This window comes from Dysidea avara, chromosome 7 (assembly GCF_963678975.1).
Source record: "Dysidea avara chromosome 7, odDysAvar1.4, whole genome shotgun sequence".
In the NCBI taxonomy this organism is placed as follows: Eukaryota; Metazoa; Porifera; class Demospongiae; order Dictyoceratida; family Dysideidae; genus Dysidea; species Dysidea avara.
Window position 1 is genome coordinate 2,499,097 of NC_089278.1, and position 27,072 is coordinate 2,526,168.

Sequence of the window (27,072 nt, forward strand, 5' to 3'; positions counted from 1 at the left end):
TATTTTGGTGACTTTAACCCCTCAGATTTACAGCCATAAAATGTTTGGTGGAGGAGATTTAGATGCTTCTCAAAAATATTGCATCTTGCACTGCATGCTATGTGAAATGCTACTGCACAAATTGTTGCATCAGTGTTTGAATGATTACACGCCAAAAACTGTAGTTTAATGCAACATCTATTTCACAACAAGTTATGCATCAGTTTATTATTTCAATTATCACATAGTCTAATTATTTTATGGTACTGTTGGTTGGGTAGTCATATATCCAAAATTAAACAAATCCGGCTGTGATAACAGAGAATGTATTGTAACAAAAGGTCTCAATAACTATCAACTTGTTACCTGTCCTTGATGGTTCATGGCAGTAGGATAATTGCTCCACTGAAATGGCTCAATGTCCTAACACAAGGAGGTATTCACTAGTGCTGTTAAGACATGTCTCACCTGATCAGTTGGTCCATTTCTAATTAATGCTGTCATTGACTTAGCCATACCAAAATCAGATGTCTTTAAGATGTGATAAATGAAACAGGTTACAGCTATAATATACCCACAGGACTGAAGAACAAACTAAGTACCTAGCAATTTTCAGGATTTAATGACAAACAAAGTGGTCTTAATAATTTTTTGGCAATAAAAGTTTATCATACTGTTTACCTTAGTATCTGTGCAGCCACCAAAGTGTGGGGGATTGGACAGGTCACCACGACTACATATGGCATCCATCGGACTACCCTCTGAGTATATGTCAGTCTTGTACTCTGTAAGATGATGTTCAACTGATAGTGTGTTTACTAAAATACTTAGTGCATACAGACAGTTACTGGTTATGTGATTTTCTGGTAGAATTTCAATCTCAGTAAAGTGTAATTGCGTAATTTCACAATGTTAACACTCACCGTTGCTTTGCATTAATGTTTGATAAGATTTCATGTCTGCCACCTACAAGAATCCAAGATATACATGATTTTGTGTGTGTATATATTAGTCAATGCGGACCATGCCCAAAAATTTTGAGGAAGGAAGAGAAAGAAGTATTTTGACTACCTTAATTTCCTTGATGAATCCCTTACAGAACACAGGGAAGAGAATGGCTATCTTTCAAGGCAAATCACAGTAAAGCTGCTCTTCACAGTGACTAGCTCTGTTGGGTCCAGTGTGGAAGAAATAGAGGTGATTTACAATCACTGATGTAACCAATTTTACAAATGGACCCATTCTGCTTTGTAACGTTAACGTGTCTCCAAAGCCTTCATTTTCTCCCTCAAAATTTCACAATTAAAGTGTCATACCTTTCCTTGGTCTCTTCTAAATATCTTAGCTCTGGGAGCCAAATCATGTGAAAGATCTTGTCCATGTGTCTTCACCATATCTGCATAGCCGGACAGTTCAAACACTTGTTCATAAAATGGAACATTGTATGATGCCCAATATCCTTCACGTAACACTTGTGTCTGATCTGCACTGACCATAAGACTACACAAAGTGTATAGTCAGTTGACAACATCAATTCACTACTCACCCTGGAAGTTGTTCAACCACCCACAAACTATTGTCAGGAAGAGACTGATTTAACTGGATCAACTTCAGATCCACCACCATATATTGGTTATTGTATGTTCCTGTAGTATTGTACAGCATAACTACAATATTGTGTTATGTGATGTTTACCAGAGTTGTACTGGGAGACATAGTAGGCCCATTCTTTACCACTTGTAGCTAACCAGTTAGCAAGACGTACTCTTTGCCATGCCAGCAAAGAATTGTATGTCACAAGGGAGTATATGGAATGGTTAAAAATTGCGTTAGTAGTTTGTAACATCATTAAACCACTGTGTACATGAAGAAAAGATCACTTCATCATTACTATAATAGCTAGCTATTTTCATACCTGTCCATGAGGTAAAAATCATCCCACGAGGACAGGAAACCAGGATAGCTTGAGAATGACATCACTTTAGAAGCTATAATTAACAATTAACACACTAAATTTATACAAGGAATTGCTTGTATTACATTACCAGCACTTTGATCATGTAGATTAAAGGCATAGTGTTTGTAGATTCTCAGCATTGATGCATATGTATTCCAACTACACATGTATGGGTAAGATGTTCACTCAGAAACATCATAGTTACTACATACGTTGAGTGTCCACCAAACAAGTTCTCATATCCAGGGAGCATTTTAATCAAGACTGAACAATGTGATTGTGTCATTACCTGTTGTATAGAGCATTGATTAAGACACGTTATGAACTATTTTTCAACTGGGTAGATTATATGTCCTTGGGGCCCTCCAGAAGTGATCTACTGAGTTTTGTGTGTCATGAGGCTGTTTCTCATAAAATTCATGAGATTTGCACGTTGGCTGGAGGTCACTTTTATAGTAACAGCAGGCTATCTGTTGCTATAAAGGTTATCTATATATAAAAGCCTTCTGTAAGCTAATATTTACATTTTACTGCATGCACTAAGAGACATTTTTTATATCGCACAATGATAGTAAAACCTTGAGCAAAACTGCTCAACACTTGTAATAAATAGTGATATTTGAGGCAGTGAGGTCACAACTAATCAAGTATAGCTGGCCTAATAGTCAGGTTTCCACGATATGATATTTCCATCTGAAGTATACGGGTACTTGCCCATAGCATTATTTCTTCTTTGGTCATGACATCAAAGTCTGGTTTATCTGGATTAAGAATATTCCGAAGGTCATACATGTCACCATTGCCATTGAGAATATCAAATGCAAACCAATCCAACTTCTTATCATCATCAGCTTGACTATTGTAGCCATCATACAAGCCTGATCAACAATACAGTTACTAGTGGAGGATAATATGAACACTTCACCTTGGTACTGTGCATTAATGAGGCCCATGTATTTCCATATCACATCATTACTGGAGTCTGTGCTGTTTAGCTGACTGGCTACCCAGGAACGTTGGTTAGTAAACCACTCCTTTGAGTTTTTGATGAATACTTCAGGCTTTCCATTAAATGTGTCATTGTACATGTTAACGTAGTGGTCGTAAATCATCCTATTGTAATACCATAGCTACAGTTGTGAGGTCTACATAATGGAGAGAATGCTCACTTGTTTGTGAGAGCTCCTTCAAGGTACCCAGCTGCCATCATGATTGTTTTGTCAGTATGCGTTGATATCACTGGCTTTTGATATCCAGCAGCTATGTTGAGTACTGCCCACCTGCAAAAGTCAAGTTCATACCTCACTTTGTTCTGTAGAATACAAAGGCTTCAAGTGTACTGCATAATAACAGACGATATTATTTATTTATTTATTGTTAATCAGCAGGACCCTCCAGGGGTATAATGCTGATGTGCAATTACATGTGTACAATTTCAATTAGTTACTTAACTATATAAGTATGTACAATTACGACAAGTTACTTAATTATATACATATGTACAATTACAATAATAAACTATAAAAATATATACATTTACGATAAGTTACTTAACCATATACATAAAAGGGGCTAATTTTTGCTTAAATTCTTCAACACAGTCAGTCTCAATAATCTCAGCATCTAATCTATTCCATTCTGGTACAGTTCTTGGGAGGAAGGAACTGTACCATAAGTATTGACACAGTTAGGCGGCACTAGTCTATAACTCGGGTAGCTATAGAACATGGTTACTACGAGCCCCGCCCCTTACCCGTTCTCCTCTACTGAGTACTCCAGAGATCCATACGCTATTCCGTTCTTATCAGCCTTGCCTGATACGAATCTCAGCATCCTGTAGGCAGAACATACCGTAACCGCTTGTATAAGTTTATTATTTATAACACTTACCCCTTTCCTCCATCGCCGTACACTGTACCTAACTCAGTGTACGCTCCTTCAGACACTACTGACAACAACGCACAAGTGAAGATGAAGAACTTCATAACTGACTGCTGGAAGAAAAGCTAGTACTGATCACATGACTCAGTAGCTAGTCACGTGATCTAGTGCTTGAATCCTGCATTTTGTTGTATGGTATTACACTGAATTTCCTTTTGATCATATGACAGTTACACCTCCTCGCCATCACATGATGTTAATTGACAGTCATAATAATAATATTATTGTATCTTGCTTACTACACCATGCCGGCAGCAACCATGCACACCATCATATATCTCTACAGTGCAGTTATAAATTTATAATTGTATACATCAAACAATCATAATAATGTCACATATGCATAATCTATGGAACGTTGGGCTGAGTGGTCACAAATCCAAAATTGAATAAATCTGGCTGCAGTGTTGGAGGACATCATGTGTCATAAAGTTATAAATAGATGTTTGTCTAGTTACCTGTCCTTGATGGGGTATAGTGAATGGAGATTTGCTCCACTGAAATGGCTCAATGTCCTACAAGGAAGTAAATGACAGTATAGTTAGTATCAAGGCTACAGGGGAGGTGGAGCAAGCCAAATACTCAGTCGACTTTGGCAATGAAGGTTACACATGCAGTGAAGTTTACATGCAAATTGGCATGTGTGTGTGTGTGTGTGTGTGTGGGGGGGGGGGTTACTATAGGCATAAAATCTGATCATTCTATTAAATACTTGACTGGTAATATCTTGGTCTTGATCAATGTGGTGGAGTGATGATTCTTTGCAGTGGCATATCTGAGATTCAAGTCATAGGGCTACAGTTACTCCACAGACAACAGGTAAGTGCATGGTCAGGCCATCTGAGTATATAGCTAGACAATCAGCACTGAGAAATCTAAGGCATACCCCAAGAATTTTTTTTTTTAAATTTAGTGCACTGAAATGGCATCTGGAACACTTATAGTTTTAAATTTGCTGTATACCATACCAGTGACAACAAGAAATTCAGAGAAGGAACCTACTGACATGCAGGCTCATACAGTTTTGGCCACACCAACTTTTAAAACAAATAATTTTCTTTTAAAAAATCTGCACATACAATTAAAAAAAATGTGCATGTGTGATTTATGTACGGCTAGATCCAGCCTTAAAAATGGTTACATTGTGAAGGAGAAATGGAAGCAAACAGTTTAGCCCTCTATGCAGATATAGCCTTTCTAACTTTAAAGATATCAGCTGCCAATTTCACAATTTTAGTTGTAATGGAAGCATTTTATCCATTACCAACTAGTGATGTATAGAAAGCACCCATGCACCATTTGGCTACAAGTTATGTGCAGGAGTCCGTAAGTGCTGAAAGGTGCAAATGGGCTTGCATTATGTGTTATAGCACGTTTTCAAAAGCATTTGCAGTGATTTCATCCTATATAGGGCCACTTTACTAAGAAGGTGGCTGCATTAAGCAAGCAGGTCACTTGTGCACAATTGAAACATTTTGGGATTTTTACAAGCTGAGAGCCAGTATAGACTGGCTACCTCATTGTGACCTGATTAGACAGATGCAACTTTGGTACAGTAAGGTGGTTGACATATTGACATGCATGAGGGAGAGATAACAGTATAGAAGTCAAGAAGAAAGGGTGCTCTACACTAGTCGCTTTAGCCCCATACCCTTCTCCCTTGCCAATTTCCATCACCTATGTTTTAAAAGTATTATATATCTAGCTAGCATACGGTGTAAACTTTTTGATCCCTTCAAGAACTTTCCCCTTATGAGTTGTGGAATTCTAGCCCTTGATGTACAGTCAGTCTGCATGATATTTAGTTTCATGCAGTTCCTCATTCCATCCACCATTTTATTATTTACCCTATGGGAGTGCTTGTGGCCCTTATCAGCTGTTTGATGCCATTGGGACAGGCATTCACAACATCTACTTGCTTCAAACCAGCATGGATTACAAACCACCTTTAAGCAAACCTTACCTGCCTGGAAGTTTAATACAGGTTCTATACAGCCTTCATTTCACTGGTTTTAGTGCACAAAGTTTTGCTCACATGGGTACAGGTGTAGCCACTGGTATGTATGTATGTATATGTGTGTTTGTTTGTTTGTCTTTCTATACCCTACAATTCAGGAAGGTGAGACAGAGGCAGTTGTCTTACCAAATATTTATTGATGATTCAACCAGCTGAGAAGTTAACATTAGATGCATTGAAAGCTTGCATTAACAAAGTTTATAGCTATTTATGTAGTTCAACCAGTAAAAGTCCATGCATCCAGAGGTAGCTAGTTCCAGGGTAGTGTCTGCGGTTTTCAGAAAGTGGTCAAGCAAGATTGAAGTACGCTAATAGAGTAATTACTCTAACAGAGTCAGCCAACACAACAGCACATTTAAATATAAATAGTTTTTGCTAAACTCAAAGATGATCTAATTTCCCCAGAGGAGCATACCCCCAGGCCCCCTAGATTGCACATATTATATAGTGTGATTACACCAGTGGTATGCATTTTGTGTGATAATTTTTTAAGCCAGACCCTATCCTCACTCATCACAAACCTCTGGACTGGAAACCAGTTCCTGGAGCTGCTCATGCCATCCATAGTAGATCGCTTCTTTGTAACGATAAGATAACAGGTGGCTTGGTTGGCACATTTTAAATATTTTGAATAGTAACCAGTTTTTGTGCGTTAGTTAAAATGGTTAACCAAAGTGAGAACCTCATTATTAATGCTGAGTCACCACAACCCAAAAAAATGAGTCACAAATGACTATTCTATGGATGAATGCAATAATCTTCATGAAAAGAGTCAGTTAACTTCTAAACCAGAGTAAAGTCCTGAGCTACAGCATACAATACACATTCTTTGCAATTTTTACTATGACTGAATTACCTCCAGATTCAAACTTGTAACACCTAATTTCCTGGGGTGCATGCCCCAGCCCCCTCCCTCCCCCTAGCTAGATAATACTACACATGCTGAGTGTGCTTCATGCACTAGAGTGCATACATCATTTCATGGTCCAACATAAGCATTGAAAAGTCTTCCTCAAAATTGCCTCTGCATACATACGCACAAACATTTTTCGGAACACAATTTCAAAAAATCTGGTGTATGCCCACAGTTGATAAAGACATGCCTTACCTGATGGGTGGGTCCATTTCTAATAAATGCTGTCATCGATTTAGCCATATTATAGTCAGTCACCTAAGCATTGTGGTACAATAGTAATTGTATATGTGTATGAAATAATTACCTTAGTGTCTGTACAACCACCAGACTGTGGGTCACCAGATATCAGATCCATACGACTACATATAGCACCTGCCGGACTACCCTCTGAGTATATGTCAGTCTTGTACTCTGTAAGATGTGTTGTTCAACTGATGGTACCTCTACACTAACACTGACCATTGCTCTGCATAACCATCTGATAAGACTCCATGTCTGTCACCTATAACAGTTCATACTTGAAACTCGTACATAATAACATGGTGTTGGAGTAGTCTATATATATATATATTTGCAATGTGACCTGAAGACAAAATATTGGGTAAAAGCAGTGCTCTGGTAGTAAAACTCTTTAATCCATGCTACTTAGTGCTTGGTCTACTCCAAATAAACCTGCTATACAGCCACCACACCTTTCCTTGGTCTCTTCTAAATATCTTAGCTCTGACGGCTAAATCATGTGAAAAATCAGGTCCATGTTTCTTCACCATATCTGCATAGCCGGACAGTTCAAACACTTGTTCATAAAATGGAACATTGTATGATGCCCAATATCCTTCACGTAACACTTGTGTCTGGTCTGCACTGACCATAAGACTACACAAAGTGTATAGTCAGTTGACAACATCAATTCACTACTCACCCTGGAAGTTGTTCAACCACCCACAAACTATTGTCAGGAAGAGACTGATTTAACTGGATCAACTTCAGATCCACCACCATATATTGGTTATTGTATGTTCCTGTAGTATTGTATAGTATAACTACAATATTGTGTTATGTGATGTTTACCAGAGTTGTACTGGGAGACATAGTAGGCCCATTCTTTACCACTTGTAGCTAACCAGTTAGCAAGACGTACTCTTTGCCATGCCAGCAAAGAATTGTATGTCACAAGGGAGTAAATGGAATGGTTAAAAACTCCATTAGTTGTTTGTAACATCATTAAACCACTGTGTACATGAAAGAAGAGTACCCCTTAATCATTACAACTAGCCTAACCTGTCCATGAGGTAAAAGTCATCCAGAGAGGACAGGTAAGCAGGATAACTTGAGAACGACATCACTTTAGTAGCTACAATTTAATATATGTATAACATGATATGGTACTCATTGGTATTACCGGCATTTTGGTCATGTAAATTAAATGCATAGTGTTTGAAGATTCTCAACATTGACGCATATGTAAACCAACTACATAAGAATGAGATAAAGTAGTTATATGCATAATTTTATGTTATGACTATAAATAATAATACTTGCCTTGAATGTCCACCAAACAAGTTCTCATATCCTGGTAGCATCTTGATCAGAACTGAGCAGTGTGAGTGAGCAGTGACCTGTAGAGTACCCCAACACAAGTGACACAATAACACTTTGTATGGGTAGATAAATACTTACCCAGGATACCAGTTCTTCCTTTGACATGGTGTCAAAATCTGGTTTATCGGGATTAAGAACTGATAGAAGATCGAGCATATCCCCATTGCCAGAGAGAATATCAAATGCAAACCAATCCAACTTCTTATCATCATCTGCTTGACTATTGTAGCCATCATACAAACCTGATCAACAGTACAGTTACTAGTGGAGGATAATATGAACACTTCACCTTGGTACTGTGCATTAATGAGGCCCATGTATTTCCATATCACATCATTACTGGAGTCTGTGCTGTTCAGCTGACTGGCTACCCAAGAACGTTGGTTAGTAAACCACTCCTTTGCTTTGTCATAAAATTCTTTAGGCCTTCCAGTGAATGTCCAGTTGTACATATTAACATAGTGGTCGTAAATCATCCTGTGACATGGTGAATGTACCATCATTGGTGAATGTAAATGTCACAAGTACAGTTGCACTGTAACTACATGTTAGGTAAAACAGCAAAAACAAGTGATATAGCTATAATCAATAAGGCCTATGGAAGGGTGTGTGATGTACCCAGACCAGTTGCCAGCTGTGTCAATGTTGTCTGTAGCTACCTAAGGCTACTCCAATTGGTAATTATGTTTCTGGCCCTTTGAAATTTAGCTTTAGGTGCAAGCACATGGAACTCAGCAACAAAGCAGCAATGAAGTGACTGCTTTTTGATTTACTGACTGTTCTATTATTACTACACTTAATGTACTGCTGATAACTGCACATAAAATGCTAATTATGCATGCACCTAACATTTAGTAGCATCCAAAAGCCAACATGCCATCCCATGAGGCAGAATAGCTACAATTACCAATTTTGAAATAGTCTAACTGTAACGAATATGGTATCACTCACTTGTTCGTGAGAGCTCCTTCAAGGTACCCAGCTGCCATCATGATCGTTTTGTCAGTATGTGTCGATATCACTGGCTTCTGATATCCAGCAGCTATGTTGAGTACCGCCCACCTGCAGTAATTTATAACAGCTATAGACACGTTATCTTACGAGCTCCGCCCCTATCCTACCCATTCTCTTCTACTGAGTACTCCAGAGATCCATACGCTATTCCGTTCTTATCAGCCTTGCCTGATACGAATCTCAACATCCTGTGGTGTACCATGTATATCTCTAAATAGCTAAACTTGTGGGCTCATAAGTTATGGGTTAAACCAATCTAATCGACACTTACCCATTTTTCTCACCGTACACCGTACCAAACTCGGTATACGTTCCTTCAGTTACTGTTAAAACTAACGCACAAGTGAAGACGATGAACTTCATTGTTAGTACATGTACTAGCTTAATTATTATCAATCACATGACCTCCCACATGACTGTAGTGTAATGTAGCTCACGTGAAACAGATGTGCTCTGTATCACTATGGTAACAAAAGGAAGGCCGAAAATATAAGAGCCGAGCAAAGATGTCCAGCAGTAAAAATCCAGCTAAAGGCACAAAAAAGGAGCGAGATGCAATCGCATCTGGTAAGTGTTAGCTAAATAACAGACTTGGATGTAAAGTTACGTACAGGAAGGGGAAAACGGCGTGGAAATGTCAGCAACGCATCGCACACGTCTGATGAAGGTATAACGCCGGTATCCTCCCGAGCTGATGTAAATGAGCCATTGGTGCACCCCCTGGACGAAGCCTTAACAGGAGAAGAGATTGATGCATTGAGAATAAGAGAAGAAGACTTCAAAATGGTAGAAAACGTCACATTTAAACATTAAATAATTATGCTCATAACTGCGTCAATAGCTCCATCAGCCCAAGCCGCCCGCAGCTGCTAAACCAGAACAACCCAGGAAGGTGCTAATAAGGAAACACAAGTCATTGACCAAATCAGAGCATAAAAAGTATGCAGGACAACATTAATTACGAATAACACTGAAAGCTAGCACTCCTGTAAGGCCACTCCAAATATGACCACCCACATCACAGCCCACATCATGTCTGAGCACTCAGATGGTAAAGTCTAATAGAGCAACCACATTCCAAAAACTACAGTGCTATTTTTAAGTCTGGATGGGAAACCACACTCTCATTTGGAGTGGCCAGTTTTGCTTCTCATGTACAGTGTTTAGGGAATAGAATAGATGTATTGTAACTCTAATATAACATTACATATTAGGGTAGCGGTACTGAAGCCTCTTCCACCAGGCAGTGAGGTGCATGGAACTGTAACTCTGGGTGAGTGGATAGTATGTGTAACTCATGGAAAGTACCACAAGACAATCTTGTTTTTAAAATACTCTAATAGAACATACACCTTGCCACTTTACTGATAAATACACATTGACGAGCTAGGTGCACTTCACGTTTGTTTACCCATATGTGATGAATAAGTAGATAAGCACTGTTTTTAACATTATGTATAAATTACGAATTCTCACTTGATATGAAGGTGGTGATGTACTCTGTCCTGATGTTATAGGTGCACCGGTCAGTGGTCCCAGGTTTGATCAAACTGGTACACTGATGGCTCATTCCATTCTCGGCAAGCCAGAGGACTACATCAAACAATGTGACAGTCAGGTAATAGCAATACCAACTATACTACACTGTCCACTTGTTGTACAGCAGCAACATCAGTTACTGACACAACCTCTTCATGTGGTACGTAAGCAAGAGACAATGTTGGTTAATATTAGCAGCTGTTTTGTTAGGCCCCATCGAGTGCTAAACCATCACTACAGTTCTCATCACAACCTTCAGAAACTATCAGATATGACCGACCTGTTAGTTGTGACAGACAATGACATTGTATTAATCCTTGAGATAGTGTAGAGAAACCAATGCTCTTAATACTTGGGAGGTTGCAACCACTGAAAGGAGAAGGCAACTGGCACACGTTACTGGTATGATCATGTCATATGATAAATGCTCTTCCATGATAATCTACAGCTACTGTTAAGAGCCCTTCTCAAAAGTTGGCCATGCATCAAGCCAACAACTATAGATCAATACAGGAAGAACGGTCAGTGTTTTACCCTGTAATGATTCATCGTAACATTAGTCTAAAGGACGATGATAGAGCAGCTTATCCCACCTGTTGACAGTGGGAAAGGACGTATGTCATGTCCTTCACTTTGATGTGGTATATTGTTTGCTACAATTACAGATCATGTGGGGTGTGAGTTCTGGAGACAGCAAGTGCAGATGGGGGACAGCAAGACTGGCCTCAAGTATGTTCAATAAAATACCAACAACCATGCATTTTATAGTGTATATCTGTTTGATTAGCATCACTCTGACAAGAACAGAGAAGGGACTGGAGTCACCATTAGAATTTGTCGGCTTACCTAATGTTGTTAAGAGAGAGCTTGGTGGGTTTGAAATAGTATAGAAGTGATTTATCATTGCTGTATATAGGAATCACTAGTAGTGTGGAAAAGAATGCACCACTGCATCACACATGGAGTGGCTCATCATATCTTGCCAGAAGAAAGAAGGAACTTCAGTTTAACAGACACTACTACAAACCGGTATGGCAGAGGGGCTGTAGTAACTGATTTTACTTATATATCATCAGGAAATGTCCGAGTTACAAGTGGTTGGCAATGCCCACCCTCAGTCACCGCCATCCACAGCAACTCGTAGTGCTTCACTTGACTCACTGGATTCATTGTCATCTGAAGAGGAGCCAGTCACACAAGTGTAAGTACCCCACAAATCCTTCATCCCGATGATATCCACACAACATCAGGGATCCACTAGCATCTATTACTGATGTAGTGGAGAAGCCTATTCTTGGACCATCACTATGTATTGGTGAGCACACACTGGCTTGGGAGGGACCACCCAGTGATACAATGGATATGACTCCCAATGGTGAGCTAGTGAGACTGAGTAGTCAATGTGTCATACTGTCATCACATTAGAGGTGAGAGTGTTGTTTGAGGGAGGACCTGGAGAGGCTATTACTACTCACTTGGATCTTGTCAATTCTGGGACCACCGTGTTGTATTATTCTTGGGAACATGTACCCAATCCTAACCCATTGGGAACCAGATTACATGAGAGTATCCAGCGGTTCTATTTTGACACAGAAGGAGGTAAATTTAAAATGCTTACAACTAGCAGAAGCTTGTACACTTTGTTTCTTCAGGGGTACTATTTCCCGGACAATTCTTCTCTTTTCCCTTCATGTTCAAGTCTGCTAAGACTGGAATCTTTACAGAAAAGTGGTCACTATGTACTGGCCCTGTTTTGTGTAAAGGCCAGCCAATCCACATTGTATTAAGAGGTATTTCATGTCTTGATGATCAACATGAGGAAGATAGGATGAATATTGATGTGAGCACCCACTAAATGGTGTGTATAGTAGTTATTAGTTCTGCTACTGTAGGTAAAGCTGGACCACAGGCAGGCAACAAGGGCAGTCAGGAAGGTGGTCAGACATTTGGTGAACAGTATCCGAACTCCTCCCAAGACTCCACCACCAATTCCACCATCCACTCTGGTAACTTAAAAAACATGGTGTGTACAGTAAGTATATATTTACCCAAAAATATCTTCACATACAGGAAGAAGACATATTTGCCACAGTTAATCCAGGGGTGAGAGAACTAGCTAGTGGTTCTATCACACACTCGCACTACAGGTACCCTATCATTATGATGTGGTTACAAGGCTCAAGGTCTTGTATGAGGATATTATGAGACCTCCTGAAATGACAGAGGAATCCGACAAGTCAACTACTGGTCCTGCTCAGCCTGTCGCTGCTCCATCAAAGGAGAAATCCACCAGTGGAAAGAAGTCAGAAGATGGGAAAGGAAAGAAAGATAAGTCGGTGAAGGATAAAAAATGTAAGCTGTTAGCCAACTGTTTTAATGGAGTAGATTGTTACTATTGTGTGTGTGTGTGTGCAGCATCCAGAATGAAGGAGAAGGAAATAAAAGAAGTGAAAGAAGAAGCACCACCAAAGGCTTTAACTACTTCAAGTGAACAGCTCAAAAGAGACTTGAACATTCCTAAATGGGACTTGTCTATTAAGGGATTACAACAGGTGATCTGTTCGTAGACTGAGGCAGCTCATATGATGTGATACGTACATTACAGTTGATCATGGCTATTGAAGATCATGAAGATCGTGAAGGAAAGCTGCTAGAATTAAATGATGCCATGGCAGCACTATCATTCACATCACAACCTAAACCTGTCAAGAGGTCATACACAATAGGGTAAGTATTATCACAGTATGTGGCCACAGTTCTATTACTGTCTGTCTTAGGTACCAGGTTGTGTGTGAATTGGTTGACAAAATGGTGGAGGCTTCTCTCCACCTCAGAAACATCCTGGGCCTACCAGTGAAGGAGTTTATGAGGGCCAGTCAGTCAGACACTCAGATGCAAGAAGAACAAATTGTACCGTCACCAAGTATGTGAACGACTGGCTACCAACCATGTCACTTGTCACTTGTGCACACACATACTCTAGGTAAAGAGAAGAAAGATAAAAATGAAAAGAAGGCTGCATTTAGTTCAGCGACAAGCAAGGATAAAAAGGAAGGAAAACAAAAGCTACAAGCCAACAAAGAAGAGGTTACCATAGCATTGTTCCTGTTCAGTAAGAGTATGTTGTGTTGCAGGGAACGAAGGGTAAGGGAGTAGGGGCTAAGAAATCAAAATCAGCTCTCAGTCCTATTAAAGCATCAGAGAAAACAGAGGTAAAACATCTCTTCACTCATCCAATCTTTTCACAGTTTTATTAGCAGGAAGAATCTGTAGTGACAATTGAGAAACCTGAAGTGGATGAGGTTCAGGAAAAGAAATATCTTCAACTAATGCACTCCACTGTATATGGTCTAATGCAGAACTCCATTGATCATCTCACTACTTTATTGTAACCCCACTTCTGTCTGTGTGTCTGTCTGTCATCACTCCATCTATTATAGCCCGTTCATTTGTAAATAACAAATCCCATGTATAGCTGTGTGAAAATATGTGCTGAGTATCCTTTTGAAGTCGAGTTGGTATGATAGCAGCAGGACAAAACTATCTAATAGAACGTTCATCGTGGTCACGATCGCGCTAATCATTTCGTTTGATTGTGGCGTTCAGTTTCTTACTGCGATGGATGTTACTGCCGTGATTGTGAAGAACACGGTGTTACACGAGTCCCGATCATTAACTTTTGTTCTTTCCAGCACTATTAGTTTTGCCCAGCGAAAACCTGATGCTGTGCTACTGTATATTGTGGATTATCTTGCTCACAGATCAGAGCACAAAGGTACAGCTCAGGGGGTGAGAGCTAAACAGTAATGGTTATACATTGGAGCTCGTGGATGTTGCGATGGACTAGAGTAATGCACCATGCACTTAGTCTGGCGTAGCCGACCCGCGCGCGTAGCGCGAGGGTCTTAGTCTTAGTCTCGCGCTACGCGCGCGGGTCGGCTACGCCAGACTACCATGCACTTATCGAAATACTCTAATAGAGCAGTCATAAATAATAGAAGAATGAGCTGAGTACATTGCTCATTATGGGTACTGAAGTCATTATTGGGAACATGCTAAATTTTTGACTTCCTTTCTCCCTGAATGCAGATGTGTACTGGTTGTCTCCCATAAGTTTGGTTTCCTTCAACAATACAACCCCATTCACATTTATCAACTGGATAAGTTGTACAAGTTGTGAGTAATTTAATTATTATTCTTCTATTAGAGTGCTTGATGGATCTTTTATGAACAGGTGAGCTGGAGGTGATGGCTGGGCTGTGCACTACTCTGGTCTACCACTAATTGCAATATGTAGTGTTACATTGTTTAGATGTCACTGACTCCCGTTTTACCCCACTTCAGCTTTAGGGCATGTAATTATATTTAGGGTACTACAGTGACCTCAATTATGAGGTGATCTTATTAATGAGATCATCCAAGTTTGGGATTTACTTGACCATGGCCCTATGACTAGTGGTATTTAATGAAGACTCTTGTGGCTGTCAGGACCCCATAAGCGCCAAGCTTCAAGTGCCACAAGGCACAAGCTTCAGCATTTATAGGCTTCTGTGGTCATAGATGAGATTTACAGTGGAACCTACCTTATCCAAACCTCTATTATCCAGGCACCTCCATTGTCTGGACAGCCCAAATTAGACGTGTGGCTTGTAGTTTTGGTTTAGATGGAAGCACGAGGAGAGAACCTAAAGGTTGCCATTTACCTGTTTTAGTGGCATGCTTATTCTACTAAAAATATCTACATTGTTGCATTTGTATAGCAGGAGAGTGACCTGTAGTGACTTCTAACTCTGCCTACTTAACTGTATAGCACTAACAAAAAAACTGTATTTAAGTTAATCATATTCTTAGTTACGGACATGGATACTAGGCCGCCTGGATAAGAGAGGTTCCACTTTAATTGTATTTATATAGTGTCTTATGAGGTGAAGCAAGTGGATTACCACTCTGACACGGTCCCACGTGAGGTTCGACTGTGTCTGTTACCTTGTTGTGTGGAAGAGAGCAGGCTGACATGTGTGGCTGGGCTAGCCGCATGTGCTAGACACTTAGTGCAGTTTGCAGCTCCAGAACTGTCCAGTCTACTGGTAAGCTAATTTGAGCAGTCATAGCATTGCAGTTGTACTAGAGACATCTTGCAGGGATTTAGAAACGTTTGTTTGAAATCTCCATCAGAGGTAAAAGCAAGAAGCTGTTACGTACTCTTCACACTTGACCCCATTTAGTTTAGCATCTGGACAAGATTTTGTGAAATTACTTTTCCCCGAGCAATAAATCAATTTTACAGCAGGTACTGTTTATATACGCAACCCTGTCATTGCTGGTATGAGTTGCTGTAGTTGTATGGGTTCATCTGAAGTAACATTACCAGTGGAGCTCCTACAGCTGGAGCAAACCTTACGTGAACAACCTCAGGTACACAATAGACAGAAGATAATCAAACAAGCTGGACAATTGGCAAACAGTGGTCGCACTGCTAGTCGATACTTAGAGGGCTACTCTATGCTGCTATCTGATCTGCTGATATTTGCCACACTCCATCACTTTGTGGTGAGTAGTGTATGCATCGAGGAGTGTCATCATTTTAGAGGACTGGAAAATCCTCTAACTTGAAGTGGACATTCAAAATTATGAAATAAAATTTGCAAACATTTGAAGTGTACAAAATTGCAAGTCCCTATATAGCAATACTAACACTTGATTGTTTTTCTTTTGCAGAAGTTGGTACAGGATAGTGAATGGGTATTTGCCCACTTGCCTGCCACCTCACAGTGGTATCAAATAATGCTACAAGATCCATCTGTGCACTATGCTGCTTCACAGCAGGACCAGCAACCTTCTTCTGCTGATCACAAGAAGTCAGCAATTCTTGTCCTCCCATCCATCGATGTGCCGTCCATAAAGGATGAAACTCCTAAGAAGTCAAGGTTGTGTTTTGAGGCTGATTGTCCATTTTGCAATACTATGCTTATTAGGAAAGTGTCACAAAGAAATTGTCTGTCAAATTTGGAAGTTGTGCTGGATAAAGTGAAGGTAAATTTGTATATTGCTCTCTGTATATAAATGTATTTTATATTTGAGTGTGCTATATAAAAGTATTTGTGCACACATTGTTTTTAGGACATTCAAACAGCTATGACAGCCAGTGACCATCCCACTTCACTATTATGGGATAAGTTACCTTCTGCTGTGGACCCCAGTGAAGGTGTGGAGACTTCTTGTTAATGATGACAATGATGATGTCATATTAGGTCACCTCCCTAATGACAGGGCTGTACGTAAGAGACAACAGATTGAGAACATTGTGCATCATGTGAGACAGTTAGCTCCAAAGAATGATGATGTCATTGTAGACTTTTGTGCTGGAGGGGTCAGTGTATTGGCTTTTCTTTCTGCTTTTATGATTTGGGATAATGTGTAATGTATATATGATGGGTTCCATGATGTTGAATACTTTTCACTAACTTATGTTCTTAGAGAGTTTTAATTCTGCTCTTACCACAAGTTATAAGCAGTAGGGCTACAGTAGTGATATCAGTGATGACTGAAATGACTCGCTGTTTGATGTGTTCGTGGTGTTTATTATGTACAGGGACATTTAGGGATAGTGATAGCATACAACCTGCCACAGTGCAAGGTAAAAATACTTAGAGGTGATGAAGATATAATTAATATTTATAGATAATTCTTGTTGAGAACAAGGAAGAGTCTTTGTCTCTGGCCAGGCAACGAGTGAAGCTACTGGGCCTTACTAATGTCACTTGTCTGCAAGTGTGTTTGAGCCTTGTTGACTATGTCACTTCTACTGTTGTACTTTTAGTGTAACTTGGACTACTTTGATGCCAAATTCAACATTGGGGTAAACCACTGTAAAAGACTTGTAGTTTCGTTTATAATTTGTGATATTTAGGTTGCGTTGCACGCCTGTGGCATTGCTACAGATCTAGTTCTTGATAGCTGCATTAGACACAAGTATAGTGATATCATATTGTATTGTGTGATGTATTGGGTTGTATTAGAGCACATTTTGTACTATCACCATGTTGTTACGGGTCCATCCTCACCACCGATATGATTCACTACCCTAAGAGGTACATACAACTTATGTGTTCATTGAGTGTTTACTACTTGTCATATATAGTGCTGTGTTTCAAGCAGCTGTTAGTTATGAAGTATGTGATAATTCTATTGTAAGTGCTAATGAATTCACTGAAATATCCAGGAGTATTTACAAATAGCTAGTGGAGCTGATCAGACAGACTGGAACTTTGACATGTCCAAGGGAAAATTAGGTTCGATGTCTGATAATGTACATACATGATTGATGACTTAATTTGTGAAATTTATTTGGGGAAAGAAACAGGCCTATAACCAACAAATACAAAAATACAAAACTATAATGCTGTGACAGTAAAGGACTCAAAATCAGTTTTGCTGTTTGTACATAAAGCAACTCCAACTACTAATCATAATCCATGCAAAAAAAAAAGCAGCCCAGCTGTAAAAGGGGTAGCATTCACATCTTTGCAGCCAATTCTTGGTGACCACCATTGATTTTGTGACTTTCACCCAGGATTTTAAAGGCCGTACCCTTTTACAGCTTGCATAGATTTCAACTCTTTTTGTGTTTTAATACATACTCTATAACCAGTCATAAACTAGATTAGTAGCTCATTTTTAAATATCCAATTTCTTCTTACCTACAGATATGATGATTATGTGGAAGGCAGAAGTTACAATAGTATTGTATTGCAGATTATTTGTTAACTTTTTGTAATATTCTAATAGAGTGCACACTTTTTGAGACCTCTAATAGAACACACATAGAATGTTCTACAATTTCCATTGATAGATCTATGAGTTTTATTACTGAGGCTAAAAACTTCAGAATTAAGTGAGCTGATCAGGTCTTGACTACCATGACACACTACCATGTGTCTTGACTATGTTCGTGTCTACCTTATAGTTTATCACTCACATCCCCTTTCCGGAAATTTCTGAAAAAGCTCATCATCATGATGCATAGAAAAATCAGATAATACACTAGCTTTTAAACATAATCATTCCTTTGCTAACAGCTTCTGATACAAGTATAAGTAGACATGTAGATCAGTGTACTCTAATAGAACAGTCAGCTCCAATCAAAATGGAGCAGTCTCATATGATTACTAGGTGTTCTGTTGTCATAGGGAAACACTGTATGAGTGTGATGGATACTGATCGTTGTATGGCAGCCAATGAGATGGGATACTCCACTATCATCAAGACCATGTCACCATTAGAGTGTTCTCCAAAGAACAATGTTATCATAGGAGCTGTAAAACAATAATTAATAACAAAAAATTATTTATTGGCATGTGTAGTGAAGTAGTCTGTATCTATGTTCTAAAAGTTGAGATACGCAGTTGGCATATAAGGGTAAGCTGTAGTATTTGCGTATATAGTAGGATCAGTAAAAGGTATATGTTTTAAATTTACACTATAGCTACCTTTATGTTATTCCACTGCAGAATTGTAATTAATTAACTGCAAATGAAAACATTTCAACCCTTCTCATGCTCAAAAGTGGACATCATTGCAAAGTTCTTAGTGACAGTCACTAAAATGTACATGCAGTGGCATTCACTATTTGCCATAGTATAGTCAGTGCAATATATGTGACCGGGCCTGCGAAAATAGGGCATGTGGGCACAAACTACACCCCATTACTCTACAGGTCATATCTCAGTACTGAAAAAGTACATTTCCATTCTGTAACCTGCATCATTATACCTATTAAATGCTTACTGAAAGCTGAGAATTGCAACACCATAGCATAATGGTACAAAACGTTATGAGTGATGAAAGGGTGAAAAAGTAGGCAAAAATCATGTGCCCACATGCCCTATTATCGCAGGCCCAGTCACATATATACATTCAGCCACAATCATGATGATTAGCTATACATTATTATTATTATTATTGGAATCTATACCAAAACAGCAAAGCTGTGAAAAAAGGGTGCATGCAGCCCCCAGAAAAGCCATGGTGAAAAAAGATGTGAAATCCAAGGTGGCAGCCATGGGTGAAATCCAAGGTGGCAGCCAAGAAATGGCTGTGCATGATGGTAGAATAATGAAATTTTAATAACACCAATTCAGGTGTATTTGTGTTGCCTTCTCCACTAGGATTTGGCACCAAATTCATCTGAATTGGCGTTATTAAAATTTTTGATATTAACCTAGCCATTTCTTGGTTGGATTTCACATCTTTTTTCACCATGGCTTTTTTGGGGGCTGCACCCTTCTTTCACAGCTTGACTGTTTTGGTATAGATATCACTTCTTTTTGTTATACTCCAAAGCTTGCCAGCTTCAGAGCTTCTTTTACTTGTGTTTTCTTTACTGTGGAAAGAAGGAAGATATCAAGACCAGAATTATTTTGTATTTTGCTTATATTAATAGTGATGCATTTTTTAAAATTACATCTCGCTTGTAGCAGAAATCTCTACAACTACCAGGTAACTTGTTTGTAGCCGAACTCTCTTACAGAGTGACTTCCAATGTAGCTAGACTCTCTATAGGGTGATTTGTTGGCGCTGAACTCTTTACAGGGTGATTTGTTTGTGGCATAGAGTGATTGGTTTGCAGTTGAATTCTCTACAGGGTGATTTGTTTCTAGCTATTTTTATTATTATTATCAATCAATTTTAGTCAAATGACAAGGGTTGCACAAAAGGCTGGACTGAACTCTCCACAGGGTGACTTTTTGTAGCTGAACTCTCTACTGGGTGATTGGTTTGTGGTTGAACTCTCCACAGAGTGATTTGTTTGTAGCTGAATGGAATAGTTTTTTTTCAAATGATTTTCAAAGAGTTAATCAGTAAATGATAACTGAGCCAGTACAGCTATATAGCTATATTAAATTTTACCTTTTAATTTGGCTGCAGGATGTTTGCACGAGACATATATAGAGGTAAACTTCAATTTCAATTCACAAATGTACTGTTTTTTTTACAGTCTGGCGGCAGGATGTTCTTATTTTTATTTATTAATGCTTTACAGCACAAGTGCTGAAGGTCTGTAGGACACTTGGTCCTACAGCCTGCTCAAAGTTCTGTTAAAGAAGCTAGGCTATTTCAGTGCCGCAGTATTTTAACAGCTGCAATCTTCAAGTGTTTTGAGAAAATAGAAAATGTTCTATCATTGATCCTTAGAAGAGCTTACCCCCTTTCTTTTTATTGCCTATGCTTACAATACGATTGCACCTAGAGTATAAATTAGCTATTGTAGCAACTCCAGGAGGCCCCAAGCAAGCAAATATGGCAGTCAATGTCTATCTTTCTTTAATCATAAGAGAGAGCAAAATCACTACAACCACAACTGTGACATACAGAGACTCTATCAAATATTAGAATACACAATTTTTATATTCTAGTTACAACATTGACCTAAGTGTAATGTTTATTGTTTGTCAATTAATCAAAGCTCTTGTTCAAGCTACTGACATCATCACACTAACTAATTTCCTACCATATAGCTAGCTAGCTACCTTTTGAGAGGGGACTTCGTGGGAGCGGGAGTCATTCAGCAGGGCGGATCCAGACTTTTAAAAAGGGGGTTCCACTGCAACGACTTCAGCCTAGCTGTAGTTGAAGACCAAAAAAAAAAAAAATCACCTGCTGACATTAGCTAGCTGCCCCTCACCAACTATATATTTCCTTATTTATAACTAGATGTATAGCTTGCTACACTGCTCCTCAAAAGGCTACTGTGACTGCTCTATTAGAGTATCTCGAGTAAGAGAGGCTCTTATAAGGCTATAGTATCTATGTTTATTGTACTGGGCAGTCAGCACAGCTGGTAAATGCCCAGGGAAATAAAATGAAACAGCATACAGCAGAATTAATATACTCTTTCAAAAGGGGGTTCCATGGAACCCTTTGAACCCCTCCCCCCCCCCCCCCCCCCCCCCCCTGCCCCTGATTCAGGGAAGGATTTTGGGAGGGCTTAGGGTGCTGATTCAGTGAATCTGCGTCCTAAGCCTCCTTCCTTAGCTACGCAGCTGTAAACCGATGCCAGTCGTGACGCGCAGTCACGTGAGAGATGAGGGTTTGGCTTCAGTCAAAAAAAAAGGTTTGGATAAAGGACGTAACATTTTACAAGTTTTGAGGAGCACGGTACTGAAGCCATGGTAAGGCTAAAAGCTTCAAACTGAGCATGCCAAAAAAACTAGAAGAAGATTTTCTACTGGCGGCCGCAACTAACGATGTTGCGAGGCTAAAGAAATTGTTACGTCAAGGTGGAATAGACGTTAATTACATGGATGAGGTAAGTCACATCGATAAAATCGTTTACGGTATGATATAGATGTTGCACTGCAGAAGGGTAAAACTGCTTTGCACCTTGGCTGTTTACAGGGACACGTGGGCGTTGTTGGAATGTTGTGTAACGTGGGTGTGGATACTGAGGTTCAAGATAAGGTATGCTCAGTACATGGCATACAGCAAATTTCTAGTCTTTCATGTATATAGGAATGTGGCTTTTACCCTATTCATACTGTGTGCTCAACCGGCAACACTGATATCCTGAAAGAGCTGATTCAAGCTGACACAGAGGTCAATGTGTTAACAAGAGTGAGGAATTTGTTTCTGTACATGTGCGTGTATGAATTCATATTAATATTAATACTCATATCAATGCAGTTGCAGAACATGGAGCCTCATTTATCTGAACCCCTGCATGGGGGCCACCTAGTGTTTCATAGCTATCTCTGAAGCTGGTTGTGTATAAAATCACCTGTATTTAACACTAATGCATATATTCTATATTTGGTCTAATGCTCTAATAGAACAATCATTTTAGGTGTTCGGTTAACTAAAAGTTTATTACTGTTAAAGTTCCACTGTACACTGATGCTATAGTAATGTACCTACACAGAATCTGGAAACACCATTGCATGTAGCAGCAATGGAGGGCCATACTGGTGCTGTAGACATTTTGATTGAAGATAAGAGAGCTTTAGTAGATTGTCAAAATGTAGTAAGTGTACATATATAACTGGCTGGCATGTACTAACAGTATTTACCAGCTTGGCTACACTCCTCTTCACTTGGCTGCTCGGCATGGTCACCTAGAATGCACAGTTCAACTACTAAAGGTCACAAATCCTTCCACACAAACAAATGTAAGTACGGTAGCTATCATATGGTACAATGGTACAACTAAGATGCTATTCATGTTATTTAGTATGGAGATACTCCACTACACTGGGCATGTCAAGCAGGTCATTTGTCAGTAGCAAAAGTGATTCTGGGCACAATGAGGGACCAGTTGGCTAAGGAGAATGCACTACAAGTCACCAACAAAGTCAGATTATTGTATTTGAAGTGTTAATCCAACTGAAAGTATATGATTAGAATGGACGGTCTCCAAGAGATGTTGCTGAGATTTGGAGACAACTTGAGATATTGGCTTGGATTGATTCTGTATTAACTGGTAAATACCTGGCTGCTGGTATATATGAAGTGACAAATTAATGTATACAGGATCGGATACTGAGATACCAATAGTGTATGCTAAAGAGGATTGTGAAGCATTGACTGATGGTCATTTAAGTTTTTCTGAGGTTTGAATCCTTAATGTTCATGTGTGTGAACAAGTACTGCATTCCATCTGAGTCATTACGGAATTTGCCTGTGTAATTCAGTCAAAGCACTTATAGTGCACAGCAGTGTTCCAGTTTTACAGGACTGGAGTAACTGTGTAAACACTAGCTAAAAACTTTGCTGATGTGTGTGTGTGTATGTGTGTGTGTGTGTATTATATATACATACAGAGCACTAGCTGGCCTGCATGGTAATCACAATCCAGATTTATTGTTCACAGTGCTCAGCTGTATGAAGGGGACCTGGTGATCTAGGAAGCAAATTCCCAGTCCGTGTCTCACAGTATAGATTTTAGGATGTTATGGAACTTATGATTCCATAATGAGACATGGCACTGCCACAGTCATCCTGCTGATATAAATGCTATAGTCCTGCCCTAGGAGGATTTGCATGAGTGGCACTCAGGTACTCTAGTGTTGGCTCACTGGGTGGCAATGGCTGTGTTTTGCACAAATGCCAGAACCTTTGCTTTCTTTACTTTTAGGGGAGCAGGGTGTGTGTATGTGTGTGTGTGTGTGCGTGTGTGTGTGTGTGTGTGAGAGAGAGAGAGAGAGAGAGAGAGAGAGAGAGAGAGAGCGATACTGCTCAAGCTAAGTTTATGCCAGGTCCAGTTCTTCGGATCCAAGACCCTGCCATTGTTAACAGACAGGCTGATAAGAAGTGTGTGTTTGTGTGTGCGTGCGCACATGCGTGAGGCAGCATAGCCAAGTGGCTAAAGCATCAGCCTGGCAATCAAAAGGTTGCCCGGTTATGCTTTGTTGTTGTACTCACATTGCTCCGGTCTACCCACCTGTATATTGGGGGGAACTGGTGGCCTGGTGTCATCTAGGGACTTCGAGTTCCATGACCTCTCTCTGCCATGAGACCCTTCTGTGGGTTACTAGCCCTGCCCCAGGAGGATTTTCCTGCACAAGGTTCAAGCGCCTGAGTGGTGCACAGGAATCCTAGTGCTGGTTTGCTGGGTGACAATAGCTGTGTTTTGCACAGCTGCCATAGGCTTTGCTTTGTGCGTGCATGCATGTATGCACATGTAATGTGTGTGTGCATGTGCACACATGTGAATATATGTGTATTGTGTATGTCTACAGGGAGATCTCATCAGTGTCATTAGCAAGCCATTCACAGACTGGTGGGTTGGTAGAAAGAAGGGCGGCAGTATGGCACAGGGGTTATTCTCAACGCAAATGGTAGATCAACGACCATTTGGTGAGACAGTAGAAAACTGCATGATGGGTTGACTTGTTATTATTAGATACTACAGCACAAATGGACCTAGACGCAAAATCCATTTTACTTGAAGAATTCAGAAAATCTCACACACTATTTGCAGGTGTACTAAGCAAGATCAAACAACACTTATCAAAGGAAAAATGGATCACTTTATGGCATGTCACAGACAAACTAAACTTGCAGAGAAGAGTATGTAGTGGAGTTAGTATTGAAGTAGTATAGTCATCCTATTGCATACAGCAAGATATGTTAGCAGAACAAATGACCAGTTCTGATCATCATCTACTACACCCACTACTATTCTCCATCTTACAGGTCATTACTGTATCTTTTGAATGTATGTCATGTATGCATTGTAGGTGAGAACTAGCCTATATTATGATGTCTTGTAAAGTAGAGCCAATGTAGTCTTGTATATAGTCAGACCACTTCTCTTTTGTGTGTGGGTGGAAGTTCTTCTTGCCCAGACACAGAAGAAAAGTAGTGATCTCAGACTGGCTATGCATAACTAACACATTGTATTACCTAAAAGCTATGGCTGTGTTGCTGTGTTTTTAGGATATCTTCCAATGGTGCATTATAGCTGTACATTGTACACAATGGAGTAATATAACTTTTTGTACAAACAGAACGAAGTAGCAGAGTGTGGTACACATGTCTCACCATTGTCCTCTCACTGGGAGAAAATGAGTGCTGGCTCTGGGAGACTAAAGGCATTCATAATTAGAATGGCCATCAAATTATCTGCATCACTAATCGCTACAAAGGTATACTTGTATGGTATAATAATACATGATTAACTCCTGCACAGGTGGTTGTGTCTTGTGTAAGCAAAGATGATGCTTTCTGTTGTGGTTTTTGTTGTTTGTTAGGCAAACTGTATGAAACGCCAGGTATGGTATTGGTATTGGTATTTTGTTACTACCATCTTAGGGGCAGCACTGCTGACTTCCCGAACGTTTACAAGTGATCTCCAAAAGGAGAAGGTTGTAATTAATATGTATTTTGTGAACAGAAAAAATTTGTGCTATCTGTTGCAGTACCAAGAACTAAACAAAGCAATACCCAACTCTTTGGATGAACTGGAAGTAGTTGTGCATAATACAACTCAACACGTTATGGAGACTTATGAGAAGCATATTAGATATTTGTCACTGAAGGGTGCTCAGACACTGGCTGATTGTGCAGTACTACAAATAATGGAGTCTATCAACCTTGATGGGCTGAGTGTGGGACCTTACACCACCTTACATAAACAATTGGCCAGGTACAGTGAGATGAGAGAAGAATTAAACCAAATGAATATTGTTTCATGTCAGGTGCATTGTATTTGGAAGACGAAAAACATCAGTGGCCAAACTGTTAAAGTCTACTACTCCAGAATTTGCAGACACACAGTACATGAAACAGTTTGGAATAACATCCCACTGGAGTGTGCATGGAATTCTACGAATGACTGGAATCAGATCGAAGAATGGAAAGTTAGTATTAATTTTATGGGACACTGTGTGACATGTATTGTAGATACTACTGTGGCCTGCACTCACAACCTGATAGGTATGGCTATCGGAATAGTTCTAGAAGTGAAGCAGTGGAATTGTGTATGGCTATAGCTGGTGAACAAAAGTTGATAGGACCACATCATGTAAGTGAAAATTATCAAGTAACCAACACCATAAACTGCTCCACAGAAGTTGATTATACAACTAAATGATGATGGTGACAAATAATGTGTTAGTATCTGAAGACAAGAACTGAAAATTCAAAGTATGCCGTAACCTTTGGGCCAGTGAGATGATCCTTCTCATCACAAGTGACTGAATGTTGGTAGAACATGTAATAAAACATTATTACTATCAGCCTACCCTTACCAACTGTGTATTTCACTGTAGTAACTCCATCACTATCAGTGTCTGGTACACAAGGTAGTCTCACCTCAGTATAAGCTCCAGGTCTATACACACTATGTTTTCATGTATGCGTGTTTCAGCCTTTTTAGCATGTATTTTATTAATTGTATACATATAACATGTATTCACACGTAGACACATTACATACACTAGACGAATAGGAGTAGAGCTGTAAACAAATCCAGTAGTTCAATACTCCTGAAAAAACAACAGAACAACTAATATTGTCATCATTCAAACTTTTAGGTGGTAACAAAATTAATACTCTTAACTGAACAGCCAATGCAGCCACATGGGTCTGATATTGTCAGTGTGAATATAA

General features: G+C 39.5%; 5 protein-coding genes across 14 annotated transcripts; 3 read left to right on the plus strand and 2 right to left on the minus strand.

Moving 5' to 3' along the window:
- Positions 1-159: 159 nt before the first annotated feature.
- Positions 160-3,988, minus strand: LOC136260401 (phospholipase B-like 1). Its single transcript, XM_066054120.1, has 16 exons — positions 3,827-3,988; positions 3,690-3,770; positions 3,106-3,216; positions 2,862-3,049; positions 2,651-2,814; positions 2,149-2,225; positions 2,025-2,095; positions 1,895-1,967; positions 1,675-1,835; positions 1,526-1,625; positions 1,296-1,479; positions 903-945; positions 661-764; positions 448-510; positions 346-402; positions 160-288 (listed from the first exon to the last, which is right to left on the minus strand). The coding sequence occupies exons 1-16, from the start codon at positions 3,919-3,921 to the stop codon at positions 238-240; spliced, it is 1,623 nt and encodes a 540-aa protein (XP_065910192.1). The 5' UTR covers positions 3,922-3,988; the 3' UTR covers positions 160-237.
- A 170-nt stretch (positions 3,989-4,158) lies between these two features.
- Positions 4,159-9,855, minus strand: LOC136260403 (phospholipase B-like 1). Its single transcript, XM_066054124.1, has 16 exons — positions 9,698-9,855; positions 9,534-9,614; positions 9,364-9,474; positions 8,702-8,889; positions 8,491-8,654; positions 8,353-8,429; positions 8,213-8,283; positions 8,092-8,164; positions 7,882-8,042; positions 7,733-7,832; positions 7,503-7,686; positions 7,270-7,312; positions 7,115-7,221; positions 7,003-7,065; positions 4,336-4,392; positions 4,159-4,276 (listed from the first exon to the last, which is right to left on the minus strand). The coding sequence occupies exons 1-16, from the start codon at positions 9,787-9,789 to the stop codon at positions 4,226-4,228; spliced, it is 1,623 nt and encodes a 540-aa protein (XP_065910196.1). The 5' UTR covers positions 9,790-9,855; the 3' UTR covers positions 4,159-4,225.
- A 12-nt stretch (positions 9,856-9,867) lies between these two features.
- On the plus strand, positions 9,868-14,479 carry LOC136260402 (MYCBP-associated protein-like). 3 transcript variants are annotated; one of them, XM_066054121.1, is made up of 26 exons: positions 9,868-9,993; positions 10,040-10,212; positions 10,268-10,365; positions 10,641-10,699; positions 10,944-11,044; positions 11,090-11,125; positions 11,176-11,247; positions 11,292-11,367; positions 11,414-11,486; positions 11,533-11,579; positions 11,631-11,694; positions 11,753-11,835; positions 11,882-11,994; positions 12,042-12,166; positions 12,216-12,340; positions 12,391-12,564; positions 12,618-12,805; positions 12,858-12,971; positions 13,036-13,068; positions 13,113-13,317; positions 13,381-13,517; positions 13,571-13,692; positions 13,743-13,888; positions 13,949-14,052; positions 14,100-14,177; positions 14,223-14,479. In XM_066054121.1, the coding sequence occupies exons 1-26, from the start codon at positions 9,933-9,935 to the stop codon at positions 14,355-14,357; spliced, it is 2,742 nt and encodes a 913-aa protein (XP_065910193.1). In that variant the 5' UTR covers positions 9,868-9,932; the 3' UTR covers positions 14,358-14,479. The 3 variants fall into 3 exon arrangements, with proteins under 3 accessions (XP_065910193.1, XP_065910195.1, XP_065910194.1); XM_066054123.1 differs by having other exon boundaries at positions 14,226-14,479; XM_066054122.1 differs by having other exon boundaries at positions 11,093-11,125.
- A 67-nt stretch (positions 14,480-14,546) lies between these two features.
- On the plus strand, positions 14,547-19,361 carry LOC136260742 (glutathione S-transferase C-terminal domain-containing protein-like). 5 transcript variants are annotated; one of them, XM_066054600.1, is made up of 17 exons: positions 14,547-14,740; positions 15,880-16,052; positions 16,107-16,142; positions 16,191-16,255; positions 16,305-16,515; positions 16,684-16,892; positions 16,941-16,998; positions 17,086-17,170; positions 17,217-17,335; positions 17,558-17,602; positions 17,647-17,736; positions 17,786-17,824; positions 17,876-17,937; positions 17,985-18,056; positions 18,107-18,155; positions 18,204-18,257; positions 19,155-19,361. In XM_066054600.1, the coding sequence occupies exons 1-16, from the start codon at positions 14,584-14,586 to the stop codon at positions 18,255-18,257; spliced, it is 1,524 nt and encodes a 507-aa protein (XP_065910672.1). In that variant the 5' UTR covers positions 14,547-14,583; the 3' UTR covers positions 19,155-19,361. The 5 variants fall into 5 exon arrangements, with proteins under 5 accessions (XP_065910672.1, XP_065910670.1, XP_065910673.1 ...); XM_066054598.1 differs by having other exon boundaries at positions 18,107-18,137; positions 18,188-18,257; XM_066054601.1 differs by lacking the exon at positions 19,155-19,361 and adding an exon at positions 18,672-19,148.
- Positions 19,362-22,007: 2,646 nt separating this feature from the next.
- LOC136259599 (uncharacterized) lies at positions 22,008-26,868 on the plus strand. Of its 4 annotated transcripts, none has more exons than XR_010703306.1 (18): positions 22,008-22,273; positions 22,327-22,425; positions 22,477-22,578; positions 22,883-22,984; positions 23,034-23,129; positions 23,192-23,311; positions 23,362-23,440; positions 23,491-23,570; positions 24,699-24,816; positions 24,863-25,029; positions 25,081-25,155; positions 25,470-25,607; positions 25,652-25,733; positions 25,774-26,107; positions 26,160-26,321; positions 26,365-26,485; positions 26,532-26,676; positions 26,733-26,868. XR_010703306.1 is itself a non-coding variant. In XM_066053078.1 (18 exons), the coding sequence occupies exons 1-18, from the start codon at positions 22,163-22,165 to the stop codon at positions 26,568-26,570; spliced, it is 1,971 nt and encodes a 656-aa protein (XP_065909150.1). In that variant the 5' UTR covers positions 22,009-22,162; the 3' UTR covers positions 26,571-26,868. The 4 variants fall into 4 exon arrangements, 3 of the variants coding, with proteins under 3 accessions (XP_065909148.1, XP_065909149.1, XP_065909150.1); XM_066053078.1 differs by having other exon boundaries at positions 22,009-22,273; positions 25,774-25,826; positions 25,881-26,107; positions 26,532-26,868; XM_066053076.1 differs by having other exon boundaries at positions 26,532-26,868.
- The last annotated feature ends 204 nt before the right edge of the window (positions 26,869-27,072 follow it).